The 22,204-nt window shown below is 34.5% G+C and overlaps 3 protein-coding genes across 5 annotated transcripts; 2 read left to right on the plus strand and 1 right to left on the minus strand.

Annotated features, from left to right (window-relative positions):
• The first annotated feature begins 8,076 nt into the window (after positions 1-8,076).
• Positions 8,077-17,167, plus strand: LOC108338515 (gamma-tubulin complex component 3-like). Of its 3 annotated transcripts, none has more exons than XM_017575435.2 (6): positions 8,077-8,782; positions 9,062-9,221; positions 9,714-9,877; positions 9,997-10,079; positions 10,280-10,379; positions 16,956-17,167. In XM_017575435.2, exons 1-6 carry the CDS (start codon positions 8,735-8,737, stop codon positions 17,082-17,084), a joined length of 684 nt encoding a protein of 227 aa, XP_017430924.1. In that variant the 5' UTR covers positions 8,077-8,734; the 3' UTR covers positions 17,085-17,167. The 3 variants fall into 3 exon arrangements, with proteins under 3 accessions (XP_017430924.1, XP_052724236.1, XP_017430925.1); XM_052868276.1 differs by having other exon boundaries at positions 9,062-9,107; XM_017575436.2 differs by lacking the exon at positions 16,956-17,167 and adding an exon at positions 14,265-14,852.
• Positions 17,168-19,174: 2,007 nt separating this feature from the next.
• LOC108337819 (RING-H2 finger protein ATL60) lies at positions 19,175-20,403 on the minus strand. The gene has a single exon (XM_017574417.2). It carries the CDS (start codon positions 20,149-20,151, stop codon positions 19,441-19,443), a length of 711 nt encoding a protein of 236 aa, XP_017429906.1. The 5' UTR covers positions 20,152-20,403; the 3' UTR covers positions 19,175-19,440.
• A 1,161-nt stretch (positions 20,404-21,564) lies between these two features.
• Positions 21,565-21,960, plus strand: LOC108336782 (uncharacterized). The gene has a single exon (XM_017573240.1). It carries the CDS (start codon positions 21,565-21,567, stop codon positions 21,958-21,960), a length of 396 nt encoding a protein of 131 aa, XP_017428729.1.
• The last annotated feature ends 244 nt before the right edge of the window (positions 21,961-22,204 follow it).

Below are 22,204 nucleotides of genomic sequence, written 5' to 3' on the forward strand. Positions count from 1 at the left end.
TACAAGATTAATAATATCATAATTACGAAGACAAACAAGGTCACCACATGTAGTAGTAGTAACACGATCATCATCATCATTATCTTTTTCTCTTTGCTTATACCCTTTTTTTCTTTGCTCTCTTTCTTCAAAAAAATACAACTCTTCTTTATATGCCCTGATTTGTGACAATAGTGACACTCCACATTCTTATACCAAGACCTAGACTTGATCCTACTTTTATCTCTACCACTATTTTGTTCTTTCTTTTGGCTTCTCCCCCTATTCTTTATAATAAGCACTTATGAATGAGATGAAGTACCATGTGTCTTCCTTCTCATCTCCTCATTAAGTTCACCACTATTTGCCATTTGCAAAGAAATATCACCATTAGGGATAACACTTATCATAAAAACCCGAAATGTCTCCCACGAATCCGGTAAAGAGTTTAATAGGAATAAACCCAATAGATCATCATCAAATTTTATACCCACTCCTACTAATTGATCATAATATCCTTGAAATTCACCCAAGTGATTTAAAACAAGAGTTTCTTCCTTGTACTTCAACTCCACAAAATTTTTCAGTAAGTACAATTTATTAGTCCCTGACTTAGAAGCATATAAGGACTCAAACTTATTCCATAGACTTCTCACATGTGTCTCGTTAGCAACAAAATTATAAACATTATCATCAACAAATTGCTTGATAAATCCACATGCCTGTTGATGTTCAAAATATCATTCTTCATCTGACTTGGATTTCGGCTTATTGGAAGCAAAAAGAGGAAGATGCAAATTTTTCACAAATAGAAAGTCCTTTATCTTGCCTTTCCATAGGTGATAATTTTATCCATTCAAATGAATCAATTTTGTATGTGCCTCCATCATTCACGCAAACTAAACAGTCCCTTATCCAAAGAGCTTTAATGTCACTCTAATGGGGAAAGGGCCAAAAAATATTACAACTTAGAAAAGAGTAATTACGCAGCATAAATCCAATCCCCCTTCTTGCGAGGAGCACCAAACAAACAGAACAAAAATAGAATCCAAAGCACAAAGAGACACCAACAATTTTTAACGTGGAAAACCCCTCAATGCAAAGGTAAAAACCACGAGTCGTCCAGACCAAAGAAAAATCCACTATGATCAATAATAGGATACAAAAGAGTCTCCAATAATAACACCAAATGGTGTTTTCAATAAGCCAATTTAACTAAGAAAAAATGCTGACAAATGAAAACAAAGAAGATGAAAATTCTCCAAAAATAGGGCTACTGGTGCGGCACTGATTTCTCCCAAACTAGACATGCGATTGACAATCCGAACGGTTAGAATGAAGAAACATATGTCTGGAAGCCACTGTCTAAAAATCAGCCCGATCCAACGGCGAACGACTTCACAGCGACAAAAACACCAGTGCAGGTTTAGGGTTTTGCGAGAAAGACTTTCTCTCTTTCTTTTTCTCTCACTTGGATTTTGTCTCTCTTCAAATGACTCTCTTGTACCCTACTGATCTGATCCATCTCTATTTAACCTAGTGAGACATAATGGTCCACATTATTTGGACCTATTCTGCACATAGGAAGGGAGCCTAATAACCCAACAAAACGAAGTGCTACTATAGATTATAATATAAAATGCATGTTACTATATGTGGCTTCTAGCTTTTAATGTATTTTACTTAGAAAAATTTCACATTCGCCCCTTTCATTCATAGGCGTTTTTTGATTTCCTTTTATATATCTAATGTTTGAAGAAAGTTCACACACAAAAAGCTTTCCATGCTTTATGTGTTGTCATTGTTTGTCTTAAATATGGACATGAGTTATTGTTGTTATCGTGAAAGATGTTATTGTGTAATTTTGTTATGTGCATTAGAAATTTGGTTCAGACAATTTAGCTAAGTTATTTTATTTGTTTTAGTTCAAAAATGGGGGTTTTTCATGTAGAGGTTATTATTAGGATTTATGATTGTTATTTCTTTGGTTGGGAGTAAATTTCATTGGAAATTTATGAATGATAATAAAGTTAGAGATTTTGTCGTTGTTTAGGTACAATGAAATATGAATAAAATTGTAGGAGATGATTTCTTTATAGCTTTTCATCATATAGGAAAGTTTAAAAAGATCTCTAGTGTTGCATTACAAGGAAGATGAAAAATGTATTTGCTTTATGAGGTGGATCTTATGCGATCATATTGTGAAGTAGTTGGGATAATGAGAGAGTTCAAATATGATTGTAAGGTGAAACTATGGTGGAATTCCAAGAAAGGAAGGATGAGAAAAACTTGAAATAATTTTACCTCGATAAGGATGGTTTAGAGTTGACAAACTATAAATATAATAAAATGGAAGTAAAAATTTATGTTGAATAAAGTTGTTAATGAAACACAAATAATTGAGTTTGTTAAATGTAATACAATTAATGGACTAAATGATAATGAGGTGATGGTGTAGCTCATGATGTGAAGGATGTTTGTAAGGGTAGTTAGTCTTGAATAGAGGATGTATATGATGATGGTATAAATATTTTTTATAGCAAGGTTGAATTTGGGATGAGAAGGTTGCTAGTGTTAATGGTGACAGTAGTGAGATTGGAATTGTGGATGAAAAGGTTATCGATGTTAGTGATGATGGTGAGGAGGCTGGAATTATGGATGAAAAGGTTGTTATTAATGATGATGGTAGTGTGGCTGGAATTAGGGATGAAGAGGTTGTTCATGTTAGTAATGACGTTGGTGAAGTTGGAATTAAGGATGAAGAGGTTGTTGGTGTTAGTGAAGATGATGGGGCAATTAAAGATGTCCAACCTGATGATAGTGAATAAGACATGCAGATGTAGATGATGGATTTGGAAAGGAAGATTGATCATATAGAAGTATGAGTGGCGTAATTAAAAGATATTGGCGATGTTAGTAGTGAGATATTGGTTTGGGTAGTTTTCACATAAGTAAAATTGTTGACATTCATGAAATAGACAAAGATCAATAACAAAGAGTTAGTTAGTAATGTGGATGGTTATGGTGATTATGTTTAGAAATTTTCCAAGTTTAGATTTGAAGATAAGTGCAAACACTTCAAATTCAAGTTGGGATGAAATTTCTTCCATAAAAGACTTCAAACAAACTATTATGAAGCATTTTGTGTTCAATGGGAGAGAAGTTGAATTTGTCAAAAATGACCATGATAGAGTTTGGGTTGTCTATGAGACAAGGTGTGGGTTTGTAATGTTGGTAAGTAAAGTGAGTGGCACATATACATTTAGAGTTAAAACACTAGTTAATGTGCATAAATGTAGGAGAATTTTGCAAACAGAAATGCAAATAAAGAATGAGTGTCAAAAGTTGTGATGTGAAAATTTAGACATGTGGAGAATATAACAACAAATGAAATTATTGATGATATTAAGAAGTCATATAGTAATGGAATCACTACATGAATGACATTGGAGGCAAAACATAGGCATTTGATGTACTTGAGGAAGATGGACCAAAACCAATATGTCATTATTTGATTATATGGCTGAACTAAGAGTGTCTTGATGAACTACCAGTAAGATTCAAGTTAATCAACCTAGTTCAAATTTGCAGCCAAGGTTTAAAAGCTTTTACTTGTTTGGATTATTTTAAGAAAGAGTTTTTAGGTGGTTGTAGACCTTTTATAGGTGTTTATGACTACCACTTGAAAATAAGTGGCTAGTTGTTGGTGGTAGTAAGAAGAGATTTAAATGACCAATATTTTGTCCTTTCGTTTGTAGTTGTGGAAAGTGAAAGCAAAGAAACTTGGAGATGGTTTTTCATTATTGGATGATATAGGTGATATCAAACCAAGTGTTGGGTCTTCATATTTAATGAACAAAAGGTACAAACATTTTCATTATAAATTACTAATGATTATGATAAATGAAAACGTAATAAATACTAATTCATTATTTGTAGAGTCTATAAATAAGTTTTTTTTATTAAATTTTAGAAGGTGTGGAACATAGGTTAGGTTTAAGACATCTATACAGTAATTTAAAGAAAAGATTTAGAGAGAAGGTTACTAATATGAGATTTGCAGAAAAAGATAGGCTAAGTGTCTCAACCAAGAGCGGGGGAAGAGAGATTCACATAGTGATATATACTAGTTCGGCCAAGCCTACATCCAGTCTTCTTTCAATCAACCTTAGATTGAAATGTTTCCACTATATTGATTGAGTTCTTACAAGCAAGATACAGAGAAAATCCTCTCAATGTACTCTTCTCTCAACTTCAAATCAACTGTAGTAAATACACCCAAAAAGAACAATCCTCTTTATGTCAACCCTTAGAGATACCCCACTCTAAGTCACAAGAACTCCTCTAAGTCCTTCTTCTTGGCCAACAACAACAGGGAACAACAATCAGACTTGATTGCAAATAAAAACTGATATGGTACAATACACCTTGATGTGCAGAAAGTGATCAACCAATGTAAGCTCTTCAATCCTTCAAAGATATGAATATTATTGATTCTTCAATTCCCTACAGAACTTTGTTTATCACATGAGAAAGACTTTGATGACATTTGTTTAAATGACGTTTTATACTCTATTTTTTCATAAAGGGCATGAACAAAATATATACACAATTTAATTTATGGATGAAATAATTTTTGTAAATAGTGGATGAATCATTCCAAAATTTCTTTTTTCTAAACTTACAATCATTCCATTAATTATTTTTTATTTCTTATCTAACTTTATTAGAAAATTATAAACTTATTATATTTAGGGTTAAATATGTTTTTAGTCCCTAAACTATCAAGCGATTTTGGGTTTCGTCCTTCTTCGAAAGGTTTGTTCATTTTCGTCCTCTTAGTTTTGAAACTTTTATTTTTAGTCCTTAAAATTGAACGGCGTTAAGTTTTTTTTGATGTGGCAAATGGCAAACCACCTATGATGCTAGCTTTCCTTGCCACGTTTCTCTTTTTTTTTCTCTCTTTTACTACTCTTCAACGGGGCAGCGTCCATCACCTCCGATAAAGTCTCCACTGTCGTCCGTAGCCACCACCACATCGGCTTTCACTACCGTTGCCTGAAGCAGCCTCCTATCTGTAGAAGAAATCCACTCCGGCCAGACAACACCATCATCACCACCGACATTGCTCTCCTCTGCACAAGCCAACCAAACTGAGGTCTTTCTTCAAATTCCCAAATTGCAAATGATCAAAAGTTGCAGACTGCAACAAGAACCTGTTTACTCTTTATCAATATACAAATGTGCAAAACTCACTGTATGCTGGGTGATGAGGAGGAAACTTAAATAAAAAGCAATACCCCTTAATGTTTGGATTTAACCCCTCATGCCCTAAAAAAATGAAGGGTTTGATTACAGTCTCAAGTTCTTCTCACTGGAAGCAATTTGCTTCATTAAAGAAGGGCTAAAAACTGAACATTTCTGAATCAAAGACATAGAATAAAACAAAAAATCATATTATATTACACGAATTCCCTGCTCTGTGTAACCACTAACCTAGTGTCTAATCCAATTAGTCATAAATTGAACCACAGGAGGTTGAACGACGTCGCTTGCGACGCGAAGAAGAAGCTCTGAGTGGTCTTGACGGCGACATTGACAGTGAAGGACGATGAAGGATGGCTCGCACAGGAGGATGCTCGCGCTCTGAACTCGCAACGATTTAGGGGTTGCTTGCGCGATCTGATGATAGAGGCTGTAGGGGCTCGCGATAGTGGCAAATGATTGCTCATGGTGGTGGTCCGATGTGAGCTTGAAGGATTCGTGGTGTTGATGGCAGTTTTTCGACAGTGACGACCTTGTAGCGACGCAACATGACTGGCGACAAAGGAGGATTAGGGTTTCTGTTTGGAGAATATAAGCGTTTCTAGGTTGGTGACATTTAGAAAAAAAACAACGTGGCACACACATACAAGGGAAGATGGCATCACACGTGGGCTCGTTGTTTGCCACATCAAAGAAAACTTACATCGTTCAATTTTAAGGACTAAAAATAAGAGTTTCAAAACTAAGAGGACGAAAATGAACAAATCTTTCGAAGAGGGATGAAACCCAAAATCGCTTGATAGTTTAGGGAGTAAAAACATATTTAACCCTTATATTTATTTTTGTAGTGTATTATTTTTTCATGATACATGTTATCGTATTTGTCATTGTTTAAATTTTGAATATTTTTTAATTCTATTTAGCTTAAAAATAACAAAGACCTCAACTTTTATTTAATAGTTGAATCAACTGCATGGAAAGTTCTATCAGTTAATTAATTGATGTAAGGTAATGTAAGGTAAATATTGATGGTGCAACTAAGGCTGTTTTTATTTGGCTTCATGTGATGATATTTAGAGGAAGTTAGAATGAATATGTGAATAGTTTTTCAGTTTTTTTATTACTACAAACTTCTATCTAGGCTGCATTTATGAGACTATTTATGCTTTGGTGCATGCTTGAAGGTAGAGATTTTAGAAGGTTTGGTTGGAAAATGATTCTTCTTTAATATGTTACGATCTTTTATATCAATGAGTGATTCATTGAAATGTTAGAGAAGATAACATCGATTTATATTTTTTTTATATTTTTTAAAAGGAAATCATTATACCGATAAGTTAACTGATATAATTTTCGATTGATACATGATTGATTTAATATGTACATAAAAATTTAAAAGAATTATATAACTCTTCTAATCATATTGGTATATGTTTTACATTTAATTTGTTATAAAGTATTTGATATATGAAATAATTATGAATTTTATATTTTTCATACAAATATCAACTAGGGGTTATATTTTCCATTTAAATTTATAAAGAAGACAAAGAAAGGAGTTCAAACCTCCATCAACTTGGGCCATTAGCATCCACTAGTCATATGTGGGATTTTCATGTACTCTCATAATTTCTTTTTTATTTTTATGAATTATTTATTTTTAATATTTTTTCATATTTTGAATTGAAATTTAAAATTGACTAATTCAGAATTAATTTTCTTAAGTTTTCAAAATGTTTGATATTTATAAAAGTTTTAATTTAAAAATCTACTCTACAGTCCGGAATAGAGGACTGATTTTGTACTACCAGGTTGATTGATTACCCTTTTTACTGTTATAAATATTCTAAGTTCTGATGTTTTAGGAACTTGGAATTCCTTTCTAATTGTTGCCAATTTGCTATCTGATGATTATGGGTCTAAGGGATAGTGATGATAGAGAATGTACTTTCACTCATTTTCATTACTCTCAAATGTATAATTTAGCATTTAACCTAATGTTGAACTAACATTGAAAACAAATAATTAAAGATTGTACAAATCCCCGTTCTAGATGTTATTGGATTGCGACTTCAAATCTTCAATGTTCTGTTATGAATTCATCATATTTGCTCTATTTTGGAGGCTTCCCAGAGTAGGTACCCCGGAAATCTCAGCTGAAATACACCATCAAGGATGCAAATCTCATTTTCAAAATTAAGGGAGTGCATACAGCAATATGCAGCTGTAGGAAGCAAACACTAAAAACAAATATCGATTTGGGACTTGTAACAGAGAGCATACCAAACCAAACCTCGGGCCTCAGGCAGCTTTTTTTATGTTATTCCTTTCTGCATCCCCCACATTACTAACTGCACCTTTGCACTAATAGTAAAAACCTACACTATCTTTCATCATTGCATCACGTTACACAGATGGTTGGAGAGGAAGAACAAGAGAAAAATACTTCATATAAAGAAAAACATTAAAATTCAAAATAAGAGCTCATTGCAAAAACTTTTTCAAAATTGTATTTTGTAACTTGTTAATTTGGCTTTTGTCATTACATGGTTTGAGGTTAAAAAAATTAACATAGCTAAAAACTCCTCTATTAAAAAAGTTACAAAAATATCTATGGATCAGATGAATTCATGAACCTTTTACTTTACAAAAAATATTCATTTTGAATAAAAAAAAGTCATTACAAAAATAAGATATTGTAGTGGAGGTTTTTCTCAAGCGGTTTTGTAAACCTCAGGTAATTTCTGGCGGTAAAAATAAAACGGCAGTTAAGATTAATTGTTTTTTTGATTTGCAAAAAGTTTCCAGCTGTTTTTTTCATTTGCAAAAAGTTTCCAGCTGTTTTTTTCATTTGCGATTTCAATTCTTATTTTCATCCTCCGTAACTTCTCTTTGCATCTCAAAGAATTCTCTTTGCGTCCCAATTCGGTGGAGAAGGAAGCTTCAAGCTTCACCCTTAATCGCAAAGTATCGTGCACTACTAGCTTCGAGGCGTTCTGGTTCTGCTATTGTAACATTTTCCCAAAACCTAACTTCGAGTAGTTATAACCATCATCCGGAAACCCTAGCTCCAGAATTTCCTTCCTGACGTCCTAGTCGTCGTCGTAGTCACCGGTAACTCCATCATAGTCGTCATAGTCACTGGTAGCATCGTCGGCGTCTTCAGCGTCGGGGAAGGAAACGGGGTTGTTGTCGATGCGGACGAAGACGCGGTCGGATTGGGAAAAAGAAGAGTCAGAGGAGTCGCGAGCGATGAGTTGGAAAGTGGTAGATTTCTTCTTGTCGATGAACTTCTTCCTCCCTCCCATTCTGCCTTCCAATTGTTCGACAAAAGGATAGACTAACAATTACAAAGTGTGTCAGTGTTTCGGTAACGGTTGGGCGGCAGTGTTTGTTGTGTTTCTCACAGTGCAGCTCTCAACCTTTGGGTGTTAATTGCGATTTGAAAATTAGAACAATGGTGAGACATTGTTCCCGCTGATGCAAAGCCATGGTTGATTGCTTAATGCTCAAAACCAAACCCTCATCTGAAGTCCAGGTTGCCCCCTTCTTCTTCCTCATTATTTGATTTCCACCATTTGTTAACAAGTTTGATTAGATAAAATACATAATCTGATCAAAGTTCCTTTTGATTTTGTAGATACATTGTTGTGTTTGATTGGGCAGATTTGTTTATCTTGTCTCTTTCGCATCATGTATTCCTAAATTCTGATTCTGAATAACTTGTAGAATATTTCATAGATTCATATCTTGCAGCTGACTGTTGTCCTTAAATAATGTTGTGTTTACTCATTCTTTGGTTTACTTGAAATTACAGAAGTGGTCTGTTACTGAAGCAAATAAGGGACTTTCAGAAATTCAAGGTCTACTTGAGTTGTCAATTCAGAAGTCTTCTTGTGAACAAGATTCTCACAAGGATATGTTGTTTGTGTATATGAAAGGACATGGGAAATTTCCTCTTTCTGCATCTGCTATAGGTGTACATCCATACTACTATAAAAAGAGGATTCCCCTGTTGGAATCAATTTTTACTTTTCCTAGAGACCTAGTATGCTATTTTCATCACAATCTGAAAGAAAGGACAAAATCATTATTTCAAGTTAACTACAAATGCCAACTATATTTTTAATGATACTTTTCTATTACAATTCTTCATTTAGTCAAGTTTCATTTGATTTTTAAAATTTTAAAAAATTTCCAGCCATTTTATATAATTAAATTAGATAGGATTTTCAGTTTCCATATGAGTGCCTTTATACCATACTACTGTACTCATTTCCCGTGTAAATAAAAATCACCGCAAAAATAATTTACTGTGAACAACATTGATTAGCATTCGGCTTTTGAACATTTTTATTGATACAGTTGTTAATGTTATTTCTATTTTTAGTTTCATAGCAAGCTCTATAAGATCCCCCACCAATTATCCTGACTTTGGCATCAACTAATGAATTTGTAAATATTGGCAGGGGTTCGTTCTTTTGATTTCTTAGGGCTGGGTTACCATGTGCACTGGCCACTCAGTGTTGTTTTAACACCTGCCGCATTGAAAATATATGCTGATATATTCAGCTTTTTGATAGAAGTGAAGCTTGCCATTTTTTCATTGACAGATGTCTGGTGCTCATTAAAGGTGTGATTTCTTGGAACTTTTTCTTTTTTTCTTTTACCTGTGTTCATTTCCAAAAGAATTCAAGGACTCTTATTGTGTTATTGTAATGGAATTTATTTTCTATAAATTTTGGTGAACAGGATTTGATGGACGCAACCAACAAAGATAAAAATTATGAACTACAACTTGAGGCAGGGCATCTTAATATATTGATGAAGATGAGGTATTGAAAGTTGTTTTTCTAAATGTATGGAGGTTCAGATGGTATTTTCTGTGGGTAGGGTTCTGAAAGATACAACAGTTACCCATTTTTTTCCCACTAATTATAAAGGGATACTTGATGAGCACTCTTTAAATACTGAAGATGAACTTTTATATTGATATTTGTAATTCTAAGAATCCTTGTTCTACTTTCAATGACAGGCACCAGATAAACCATTTTGTATCTACTCTGCAGCAATATGTTGAGTCACAATTATCTCATGTATCATGGTGCAGGTTTCTTCATTCCCTTGAACATAAGGTTTGAGACAAAGGCTTCTAATTTGTATAGCTATTTTATTTTATTTAGTTATCATTCTCTGGACTTCTTTTGTTTCATTTAAAAGTACACTTTGTTGGTACCAGACAGAGTGTAACGCAGCGGAATAAAACTTAGAGTAGCAGAAAGCGTGTTCGGTCACCTTTTTAAAATAAATTGGTCTGTTTTTAGAAAATCAATTTTCTTTCAGAAAATTTATCGAACAATTGATATGCGTAAAAGATAAAAAATGTAGGAATAGAAAATCACACGAGTAATTTTTATACTGGTTCGATTCAACAGAATCTACATCCAGTCGTTAATCACTATAAAAAGTGATTAACTGTTCCACTAAAAAGATGTTTCACAGATTACAACAAATAGTGAATAAAAAAAATAAATAAACCTTTCTTCGATGAACGAACCGGAAAAAGAACACTCTGCCAACACGAAGAGAACCGCTCCGACTATCGACAAACGAAACGCGAGCTTCTCCTATTCACGAGACCAGGCAGAGCACCTTGCTAACTCGAAGAGAGCTTGCTCCGAATATCGACTCAAGAAACGCGAGCCTCTCCTGTTCACGAGACCAAGCAAGGGAACTTGAACTATAGCTTCTGAGAACTTCCTCTGACAAACACTATTCTGCAAGAGCTTCTGTTCAACTACATTCCTTCTTTGATCTTTACAGAAACCCAATATATAGCCAGCTGTTCTGAATATCTAAGGTTAAGTCCCAACTGCCACGAATAATCGATTATTCAAGTCCGTTACAAGTTTTTCAAAATTGTGATAATCGATTATATGAGGTGATAATCGATTATTCCTGGATGACTTTGTGATAATCGATTATTGTCATTCCATAATCGATTATTGCAGTTAAAAATGCAAGTTATACAAAGTTTACAAGACTTTCCTACTATATTTAATTTCTACAAATTGCTTTTAAATAATTCTAATATCTTCTTCAACTAAAACTTCTTGCAGCATCATCAAAACAATTTTCTTCAAGATTTACCAATACTCCTTATTGGTGACAATCTCCCCTTTTTTGATGATGATCAAAAAATTCAATTTTAAAAGCAATTTTGGCTTACCTGCAAAACATACAAGCTAACAGACAACAACAGAGTTAGCAATACCTGTATTAATTTATACTTCTCCCCTTATATTATTCTTCTCTCCCTTTTTGACCATAAGCAAAAAGATTTGATGTAAAAAGCTCCCCCTAAATACGATCTCCCCCTCAATTAAACAAAGTATGCATATAATCAAGAGATCATTTTATTTATGAAAAGAAGGATTACATTATAAAAAGAAACATAAAAGACAGAATTATAACATAGATGAAATAGTAAGCAAACAACAAAACATGCTAACATAGAACCTATATCTAAAACTCAGGACTAGGAGATCTTTCTGGAGGTTGAAGGTTGAGATGATTCTCGATGTTAGATAGGCGAACATCAAGATCAAGAAATCGATCAACCATGTACTCATCAATAGATTGCTGCCACTCATAAATCTCCTCAAAATGTGTTCTTTGTGCTAGACTCATATCCTCTAATTGCTTAGATAATCTAGCAAAATGTTCTTCCATGGAGAGTGAGGAGGATGAGGGCATGGTAGATGGACCAGTATCAGAAGGAGCAGCAACACTAACTGGTTCTGCCATATGAGTATCGATGTCATCATCTTCATCTTCATCAGGATGGTCATCATCTTTATGAATGAGAACTCGTCCTCTAATAATGAATCTCATCTGACGAAAGGTAGTATCTCCAATTTCCGAGCCAACAGCTTGAATGGCTTGGACAAGTTCTCCTTCAACATTTACACCTTTGTACTCCAAAATCCTAGAAATAAGAAGAGCATAGTGAAATTGATAAGAATGGGATTTCTTAGCTTTTACCATTGTGTCAGCAATGAGAGCAGGCCAATCGATGTGTATGTGATTTAGGATCCCATACAGAAGAAGTAGATCCTGCTTAGAGCATTGAGCATGATTGGTTGCTCTAGGACATAGTATCCAGACAATCAAGTAGTGAATCAGCCTTTCTTCAACCTTGAAACCTCCAACAAGCAATTGCCTTCGATTAGTCTGCTGTTCAGGGTGACGCAAGAAGGATTGGAAAGTCATCAACCTATTGAAATCTTGAAGTCCTAGATGAACTTTTACAGCATCATCCTAGATGGTAAGTTGAGCAACGTTGGTCCACACATCATCATCTAAAATTATGCGGACACCCTTTACTTTAGTGGATATAATCCCATCTCGATATCTCAAGTTGAAGTAGAAAACTCTTATGAGATCGGGATAAATGCAACCTTTTTGCTCCACCAGATTCGTGAGTCCTTGAACAGAAAAAAGATCTGAAAATTGAAATCCATAAAAACGGAAACAATCAAGGCGAATATACTTTACCGCCATGATTCTTCTTTCTTGCCAAGAATTAACATAGTCTGCATGTTTTCCTTGATCTGAAATCCACCCATCAATGGTTGTAGGACGTGGTTGATAGGAAGAAGATGCTCCAGCAGCTCTGTGGCGATGTCTTCTTGAATCCGCCATGGAGAAAGTTTGAGGTAGTGAGATTTGAGAAAGTGAATAAAAATGGAGAGGTTTTGAGCTCAAGATTTGATTTCAACAGTTTCTGGGTGCAAAGAAGTGTCTAATAATCGATTATAGGAGGCTATTTATAAGAAGAATGGAAAAACTAGCCGTTTATGGCCGTTTATAGCCGTTATGGGATGCTCCAACGGCTTTATTTTTGAAACTGTCAGCGTGATAATCGATTATGGCTAGAGAATCACTGCCCAGAAATTGCATGATAATCGATTATGCCTGATGATAATCGATTATTCGTTCAAAATTTCCCAAATTTGAGTTTTAAGTTTGAATAATCGATTATTAAGCGTAAATTTTACGAAAATGTGAAAATTTTCATAAGCGTTGATCCTAAGACATGTCTAATACTCCTAACTCTCTTCTAAGCTCAAAAAATCTATCCTTAGGTAGCGCCTTGGTGAAAATATCAGCTAATTGATGTAAGGTATCAACATATTCAATTTGACAATACCCCTTTTGAATATGGTCTCTCAAGAAATGATGTTTAATCTCAATGTGCTTAGTCCTTGAGTGCATTATGGGATTCTTAGTTAAATTTATAGCACTAGTATTATCACATTTTAAAGGAATATTATCAAGGAAGATATCAAAGTCTTCCAGTTGCTGTTTCATCTACAAAATTTGGGCACAACAATTTTCAGCAGCAATATATTCAGCTTCAGTGGTAGACAAGCCTACACACGCTTGTTTCTTTGAATTCCAGGATACCAAAGAACAACCCAGAAAATGACAAGTACCACTAGTACTTTTCCTATCAATTTTACAACCACCATAGTCTGCATCAGAATAACCTATTAAACTAAGTGAAGCATCAGATGGATATCAAAGTCCAAAAGAACTGGTTCCCTTAAGGTATTTTAAGATTCTCTTGACAGCAGTCAAATGAGATTCTTTAGGATTTGCTTGGTACCTAGCACACACACATACACTTTGCATAATATCTGGTCTACTAGCAGTTAAGTACAATAAAGATCCTATCATGCCTCTAAACATAGTTTCATTTACTCCTTTTCCAGATTCATCCTTATCTAAATAGCATGAAGTACCCATAGGTGTACTAGCTTCTTTACACGTATCCATACCAAATTTCTTAAGAATTTCTCTACAATATTTTGTTTGGGAAATAAGAGTACCCCCACCATCTGTTTTATCTGTAGTCCTAAAAAGAAATTCAGCTCACCCATCATAGACATCTCAAACTCACCTTGCATTATTTTTGCAAATTCTTATCAATTTCCCTATGCTCTTCTTATTTTTAGGATTTTGGAGTACAAAGGTGTAAATGTTGAAGGAGAACTTGTCCAAGCCATTCAAGCTGTTGGCTCGGAAATTGGAGATACTACCTTTCGTCAGATGAGATTCATTATTAGAGGACGAGTTCTCATTCATAAAGATGATGACCATCCTGATGAAGATGAAGATGATGACATCGATACTCATATGGCAGAACCAGTTAGTGTTGCTGCTCCTTCTGATGCTGGTCCATCTACCATGCCCTCATCCTCCTCACTCTCCATGGAAGAACATTTTGCTAGATTATCTAAGCAATTAGAGGATATGAGTCTAGCACAAAGAACACATTTTGAGGAGATTTATGAGTGGCAACAATCTATTGATGAGTACATGGTTGATCAATTTCTTGATCTTGATGTTCACCTATCTAACATCGAGAATCATCTCAACCTTCAACCTCTAGAAAGATCTCCTAGTCCTGAGTTTTAGATGTAGGTTCTATGTTAGCATGTTTTGTTGTTTGCTTGCTATTTCATCTATGTTATAATTCTGTCTTTTATGTTTCTTCTTATAATGTAATCCTTCTTTTCATAAATAAAATGATCTCTTGATTATATGCATACTTTGTTTAATTGAGGGGGAGATCGTATTTAGGGGGAGCTTTTTACATCAAATCTTTTTGCTTATGATCAAAAAGGGGGAGAAGAATAATATAAGGGGAGAAATATAAATTAATACAGGTATTGCTAACTCTGTTGTTGTCTGTTAGCTTGTATGTTTTGCAGGTAAGCCAAAATTGCTTTTAAAATTGAATTTTTTGATCATCATCAAAAAGGGGGAGATTGTTACCAATAAGGAGTATTGGTAAATCTTGAAGAAAATTGTTTTGATGATGCTGCAAGAAGTTTTAGTTGAAGAAGATATTAGAATTATTTAAAAGCAATTTGTAGAAATTAAATATAATAGGAAAGTCTTGTAAACTTTGTATAACTTGCATTTTTAACTGCAATAATCGATTATGGAATGACAATAATCGATTATCACAAAGTCATCCAGAAATAATCGATTATCACCTCATATAATCGATTATCACATTTTTGAAAAACCTGTAACGGACTTGAATAATCGATTATCACTTACAATAATCGATTATTCGTGGCAGTTGGGACTTAACCTTAGATATTCAGAACAGCTGGCTATATATTGGGTTTCTGTAAAGATCAAAGAAGGAAGTAGTTGAACAGAAGCTCTTGCAGAATACTGTTTACTTTGTTTTGTAACTGCATATGCATTGTGTTTTATAGAAGATTACTTCTCAGGGGTACTGGTACAAATTGAGTACACTTGGAATTGGGTACTTATCGAAGTTAATTTAAAATAAAACAAAATTCATGCATTTAGTATGACTGATACGTTTAGGCACAACTTGAATTATAGCTAGGTATGTCCTATGTATTATTAGATACGTCTTGTTTTTCAGAAAAATAGTCTTTTCAGGTAAATTTAGGGGTTTTTCCATCTTTTTCTCTAATTTCTATTTTCCTCTGTTTAATTTAATCCATTCATCCTTCTTTCTTTGTGAGATGTGAGTTTGTTTATATCTTTTATTATAAAGTCCATAAATCAAAATCAGACTATTTTTCATTATTTTGTGAAAAATAATGGTTTATGTGTGAAAGGAGAATTTCTTTTTAAAGGGGGCACCTAGTAAGAGAGACTTGTCTCCTATGTCGTGTAGAGTTTTGTTCAACCAACAATATCCTTCATATCTTCTCTCTGTCATATTTTCTTTGGTTTCTGGCAGTCTTAATGCTAATGCATAGCATAACATAAGAGGAACTTTGGAAATATTTTCTTCATGTGGGATTTTACGATTCTCATGTAGGAATTTATAAACAAAATTTGAAGTCATCTTATCTGTATCCCCACTATAGTTTTTGAAGGTTATAGAAATACAAAAAAATGGACTACATTTTAAGGGTTATAGGAAGATCAAATGTATTGATTTTTATTTACCATACTTTCCATCTACCTCACTCAATTGTCAATTTCATAGTTTTCAGTTTGTGATAACTTTGATGGCTAGGTCTTGTCTATAAGACCTGGTAATTCAATTTCTTTATAACTTTTTGGATATTCGTGCCATTTATCATACAGGTGAAATACATAATCTCATTATTTGATTTCCACCATTTGTTAACAAGTTTGATTAGATAAAATACATAATCTCATTGTTGTGTTTTGATTTATCATTTATACTGAATAATTTATTTTGTTCTATAACTAAATTTTATATGTAAATTTTACCAATATCTTTTGAATTTTCTTTTTGAGATTATATGTAATCCTTTTTATTTTTTCATTTGCAATAACATCATAATCCTTTCAGTTTTTTCATCATAGTATAAACTTGTTAGTAATTTAAAATGTTATTTTGACTTATGAAAATGATTTTTCCTTATGAGTCAGCCACACAAACATTTCACGTTTTTTACTTTATTTCATTTCACCTTGGAAAGTGTTGACATTTCAGTTTTTATTCTTAATGAATGTATCTTAATTTGGATTAATATTGAAAGTGTTATGACAAGTTTTCTAAGTTAGCTATGTAGTTTATATTATATCACATTTTAACATTTTTCACCCATCAATAATTCTTAAATTTGTCTAATAATTTTTTTAATATATTATCAATTAATTATTATTTTATATTGTAGGTGTATATGAAAAAGAAAGCCTATCAAATGATGGAGACAATGAAGAAGTACCAAATGATGAAGACAATGAAGAAGTACGAAATGATGAAGACAATGAAAAACTACAAAACTAATGATTATTATTCATAACATGTTTATTTTAATTTTTACGAAATATTAATTGTACTTTTAATGTTTACAGTTCATATAATAATATTTTGGTTTATATTTAATGTATACATTTAATTTTAGTTTCATATTATTTAATTTTGGTTTATTTATGATAATCAAATCATTTGAATAATAAAAAAAAAGAATTATTCACATTTTCGACGCTTTTGGGAAACCCTCACAAGTACCGACGGTTTTGGCAAAACTCCCGCTAGTCCTGGCGGTTTTATCAAAACTCTCGCTAGTACCAGCAATTTTGGCAAAACCCTTGCTAGGACCGACAATTTTGACAAAACCCCCGCTAGTACCAGTGATTTTGGCAAAACCCCCGCTAATAGTGATGCAACTTTTCTCAAGGGTTTTTCTAACCCCGGGTAAAGTACTTTCTGGGGGTTAAAACTGTCGGAAACGAAAAAAAAAACTCCCAAAAAAATTGTATATTTTTGTAGTGAGTAGAAGTAAATCTTTTGCAAATCTAAGTGTTTTTAATTTTTTATAAAACTATATACAAACATTTTAATAACATAGACTTTGTACGAGGTTTCAATAATTGTGACTGTTTATTTATATAAGAAAATTTTGCAGTATAGAATATTAAAATCTTGATTGACAACATATTTAATTTTTTACAAACTAAATATAATTTTAAGGTTTAAACCCTCATTTGGTCCTCATATTTGTGTGTCAATCTCAAGTGGATCATCGTGTTTTTTTCGTCTCAATCGGATCCATAAACTTGTAAAAATGAACCAATTAAGTCCTCTCTGTTAAGTTATCAGTAACGCCGTCTAACTGTGATGACATGGTGCACACATGTGTATACATCTTATATTACGTGGAATTATGACGAAGAGATTTTCATAAACCTTTCAGAAAATGACTGTTGAGAAACACACAACTCTTCACTTTCCCGAATCTTCATAAGCTTCTTCTAACGATGAATTTCAATACCAAGTTCTCCATGCTTTCTCAAAGAGATATGGAAATCATAAGTGATTACTTCAAAATCGAGTAGGAATTCGTGGGTCCTAGGTCGTTTTACTCATTATCATTCAACGCTCAGCAGATCTGGAAACCATAAGTGAAAATCTGAGATGCTTTTCCTTTCTTTTTGCTTCGCTGTTATGAGAATCTTAAATTCTTGGATTAATGAATTTTTTCTTTGTTTCTCAGAGATTTCACTTTCGGCAGTTAATCCATTTCTTTGCATTAGTTGGAAAATAGAAGGAACCATTGGACGGTGGAGTGGGAGGCCGAGCAGGTGATGGAATAAACCTCTTTGCATTAGGGTTAAGCTTGAATTCCTTACAACACGAAAGGGGAAACTCATACATAAGACAATAACATAAAAGACTAGAACCAGACAGCGGGAAAACAAATTCCAGTCCAAAAGTTGGGCTTGAACTTCCATACCTTTGCATTTGGATTCAGAGTTGATTTTTCAAAAGACAGTGAACCAACTGATGAACTTGGAGATAAGCCAGAAGAGAAAGGGCAACAAACACCTGCTTTCCCCATCCATCGAGGAATAGCTTATGGCAGGGAGTTCAGATGTTAATTGCTTAGCATGATCATAAGAACCAGAGATAATCAAAAGGATCTACTGGTAATTTCCCTGATATAAGAAATATGAACACTCCCTTTCTCCTTTGATAAAATCGGGTTATATGTCATATAAAGATTACTCGAGACCATAAACGCAATGATCTTGAAGTTCTTAGTAATTTATTCTTCTTTACCCCTTTTTATTTCCTCCTTTTGGTACTAAGATGTGAATATTGGCCATACTTTTTGGCCTCCTTTTGGTAGAAAGATTTAGATTAATGTATATCTTATCAAATCCTGATCATAGTTAGAAGCACCATCAACATCATCTCGAGTTATGGATGGTGTTGACAACAGAAAACATGTTATTCAAATTATACTATCAAACCAGTAACAGTGAGCCTCTTGTACTCACCATTTTATATTTAAGATATAGTTAGCATTGGATCAGGCTAATTGCAAGGAAGGATCAAAATTAAGTCAATAATACTATAAAGTTCAGCTTGTGCAAAAGAAACTGGGTCATTTTCCCCTTTTACTGGGATGAAATTTCTCATTTATACAATATAAACATTTCAGACAATTGGCTTAATGTGCTTCAAAGTTCAAGCACAGACATTAAAAAAGAAGGAAAAAATGATTGTATAACAAGATACTGTATAGCAACCATCCTCAGCCATTTATGTGCACTAGTATTGGAAAGGAAGTGGTAGACCAATGACTCTTTGAGAGCCATCTCTCGTGAAAAACTCTTCTAAAAATAATAATTAATGATTCCATCCACAAATTTCTAGCTCTGTGCTTGAACCACATCTACAGAACTTGGACTACAAGGACTTAACTTTTTGTCTCGGCTCAAAAGCCTTTTAAATGACCTCAATGTAGCAGCCATTGGTGATTTCACCTCATCTTCAACACACCTACTTCCAGAAGGGGATAGAGAGGAGGAAGTGCACTCAATTGGAATATCAATCCCCAACATTCCATGACATCTACCATTAACATTGTCATCATCTGAAGAAGAAGCAAGTGGTGTAGATGATGGAGGAGAAGTTGGTTGCTGAGAATTACCTTCTTCCTCTTCCAAGGAAACCCCAAAAGAACTAACTTGTGTGTGGTTCCCCCAAACCAACACATTTGTGGGAAAAATTGAAGACTGTAAACCATGCATAGCACCTGAGTTCTCTTCAATTGATGATGATGATGATGTTTCAGTGTTCCCTGAGAAATCATTCTCTTCACTTGTTTTAGTGGAATCAAAACCAACAGGGTTCCTACAAAGAGGGAAAGTGGAGTGCGAATGGAACCACATGTCAATGCAATCCACATGAAACCCATGATTGCATTTCGGAAAAAGCCTGGCCTTTTCCCCTTCAATAATCTCAGAGAGACAAATTGCACACTCCAAACCTTCTTTGAAGTTCTCCGGTTGGAACACCAACACTGGAAAGGACTTTAAAACTGAAGGGTCAAGCCCAACTTGGTGACTCTCATAGACCATCGGGTCTTGCCCGGGGGCGAAGACAATTCCTCATACACACTCGCATCCAAATCCACCAACCTTCCTCGCCAAGGGCTGCACGCTTCTCCACCTCTTCATGACCATGTGGAGGATCTACTTCGAACGCAAGGTCAAGGATCTTTCATAGCTCATCAATGAAAGTGCAGAATCAAAGCCCCAATCCATTGCAACCATGGCAGAACACGAACCCTAATCTCTTAATACGAAGAAATTCCTAATCTAAGCCATTAAATAATATAGTTGTACAAGACTTAATAACAAATTAAATAAAAATTTACACGTAATATAAGATGTATACACATGTGTGCACCATGTCATCACAATTAAACGGCGTTACTGATAACTTAACAAAGAGGGCTTAATTGGTTCATTTTTACAAGTTTATGGACCCGATTGAGACCGAAAAAAACACAATGACCCACTTGAAATTGACAAACAAATATGAGGACCAAAGGAGGGTTTAAACCTAATTTTAAAGATGTAAAATAATCATTTAATTTTATTGTGCGAAAAATTCTGTCTAAATCAAAACTATGACATTATATTCGTTTTGGAAAATTTCTTTTGACAAATTTATTATGATAAACTTTTTACATATTTCATATCATTCAAATAAATTAATGAAACTTTATTTCAAAAATCGTATTAAAATAAATTGAGGAGTACACAGACTAAAAGCCTCTTTTGAGTTTTCTCCTATTGATTTTATCACACATTCCACCATTTCTTCCCGCACCTTATCAAATTTCTTTCCACACTTCACCATTTTAGATTTTATATTTTAGGCTTAATACCTCTTTTGGTCCCTCTTTAGGGGGGCAATGTTCAAGTCCGTCCTACCTTTTTTAAAAAGTTCAATGTGATCCCAACTTGTGAAAAAAGTGTGCAATTAAATCCCTTTTGGTTACAGTGTTAATTTTTTAACGGTCCAAGTGCCCTCCTGGACAAAACATAATGAGGTGTCCACTTTTTGTGATTTCGTGGCACTGGAAAGTTAAATAACATGTTCAGCGAGAGAGAGGAATCTGTGCGAGAAGAGGGAGACTGCGAGGCTAACGAGCTCTTCGGCAAAGTGAAGAACGCATTCGGCAACTGTTGCGGAGAGACGATGGAGCTCGTCCCGAGTGGTGATGCATTGTGTGTCATCTCCGACGATGGCAGTGGAATGGATAGCGGCCCAAATCTTGCAATTTGGGATTAGGGTTTTTGAATTTGGGTTTTTGTTTGATCTGAGTTTGGGTTCCTTTGAGAGGTAGAATCCCGGTTGTAGAGCTGCGATCGTTGGGGCAGGTGGCTACGGTGTCGTAGGCCCTGGAGGCTTCCTCTACGGTGAAGCAGCCCCAAAGACGCTAGCGGACGCCTCTGAAATGGGCCCCCTGGACCAAAACTCTGATGGGTCAAGGCTTGAGCGTGGGAATTGATGATTTGGGAAATCATTGTCTCTGCAAGGTTGAGATAAAGCCATCGCTATTCTCAAAGAGAAAAGGGTCCAAGAATTTGGAGGTCCAATCTGGTAAAATTGATATCTTTTGGGATTTGAGTTGTGCCAAGTTTGGTTTCGGGCATGAGCCGCTGGAGGGGTTCTACTTAGTGGTCGTGTTCAACAAGGAGCTGGTGTTGCTACTTGGGGATCTGAAAAAGGAGGCATGCAAGAAGATGGACAGTGATTGTGCTTTTTCCCACAATGGTATCGTTTTCATCGCAGTGGAGAGCCGCATGGCCACCGGCAGGCTTGATTCGGAGGCCGCTATGGAGAGCGAGAGATTTTCCATGGCGGAGTTATCATAAAGCTTTGATCCATGGCAGAGTTATCATAAAGCTGATGTGTGGCAAGTAAATTGTTCTTTTAAAATTCAAAATTAACATATTATATTCCACATATGAGAAAAATAGGACAACTTATTAAGTGTTGGCCAACTAGGCAGCTCTACCGTTAAAATTTTGACGCCGTAACCAAAAAGGATTAATTTAATCCGATTTTTCACAAGTTGGGACCACATTGAACTTTTTAAAAAAGGTAGGACAAACTTGA

The sequence above is a fragment of the Vigna angularis genome, chromosome 9, assembly GCF_016808095.1.
Source record: "Vigna angularis cultivar LongXiaoDou No.4 chromosome 9, ASM1680809v1, whole genome shotgun sequence".
Lineage (NCBI taxonomy): Eukaryota > Viridiplantae > Streptophyta > Magnoliopsida > Fabales > Fabaceae > Vigna > Vigna angularis.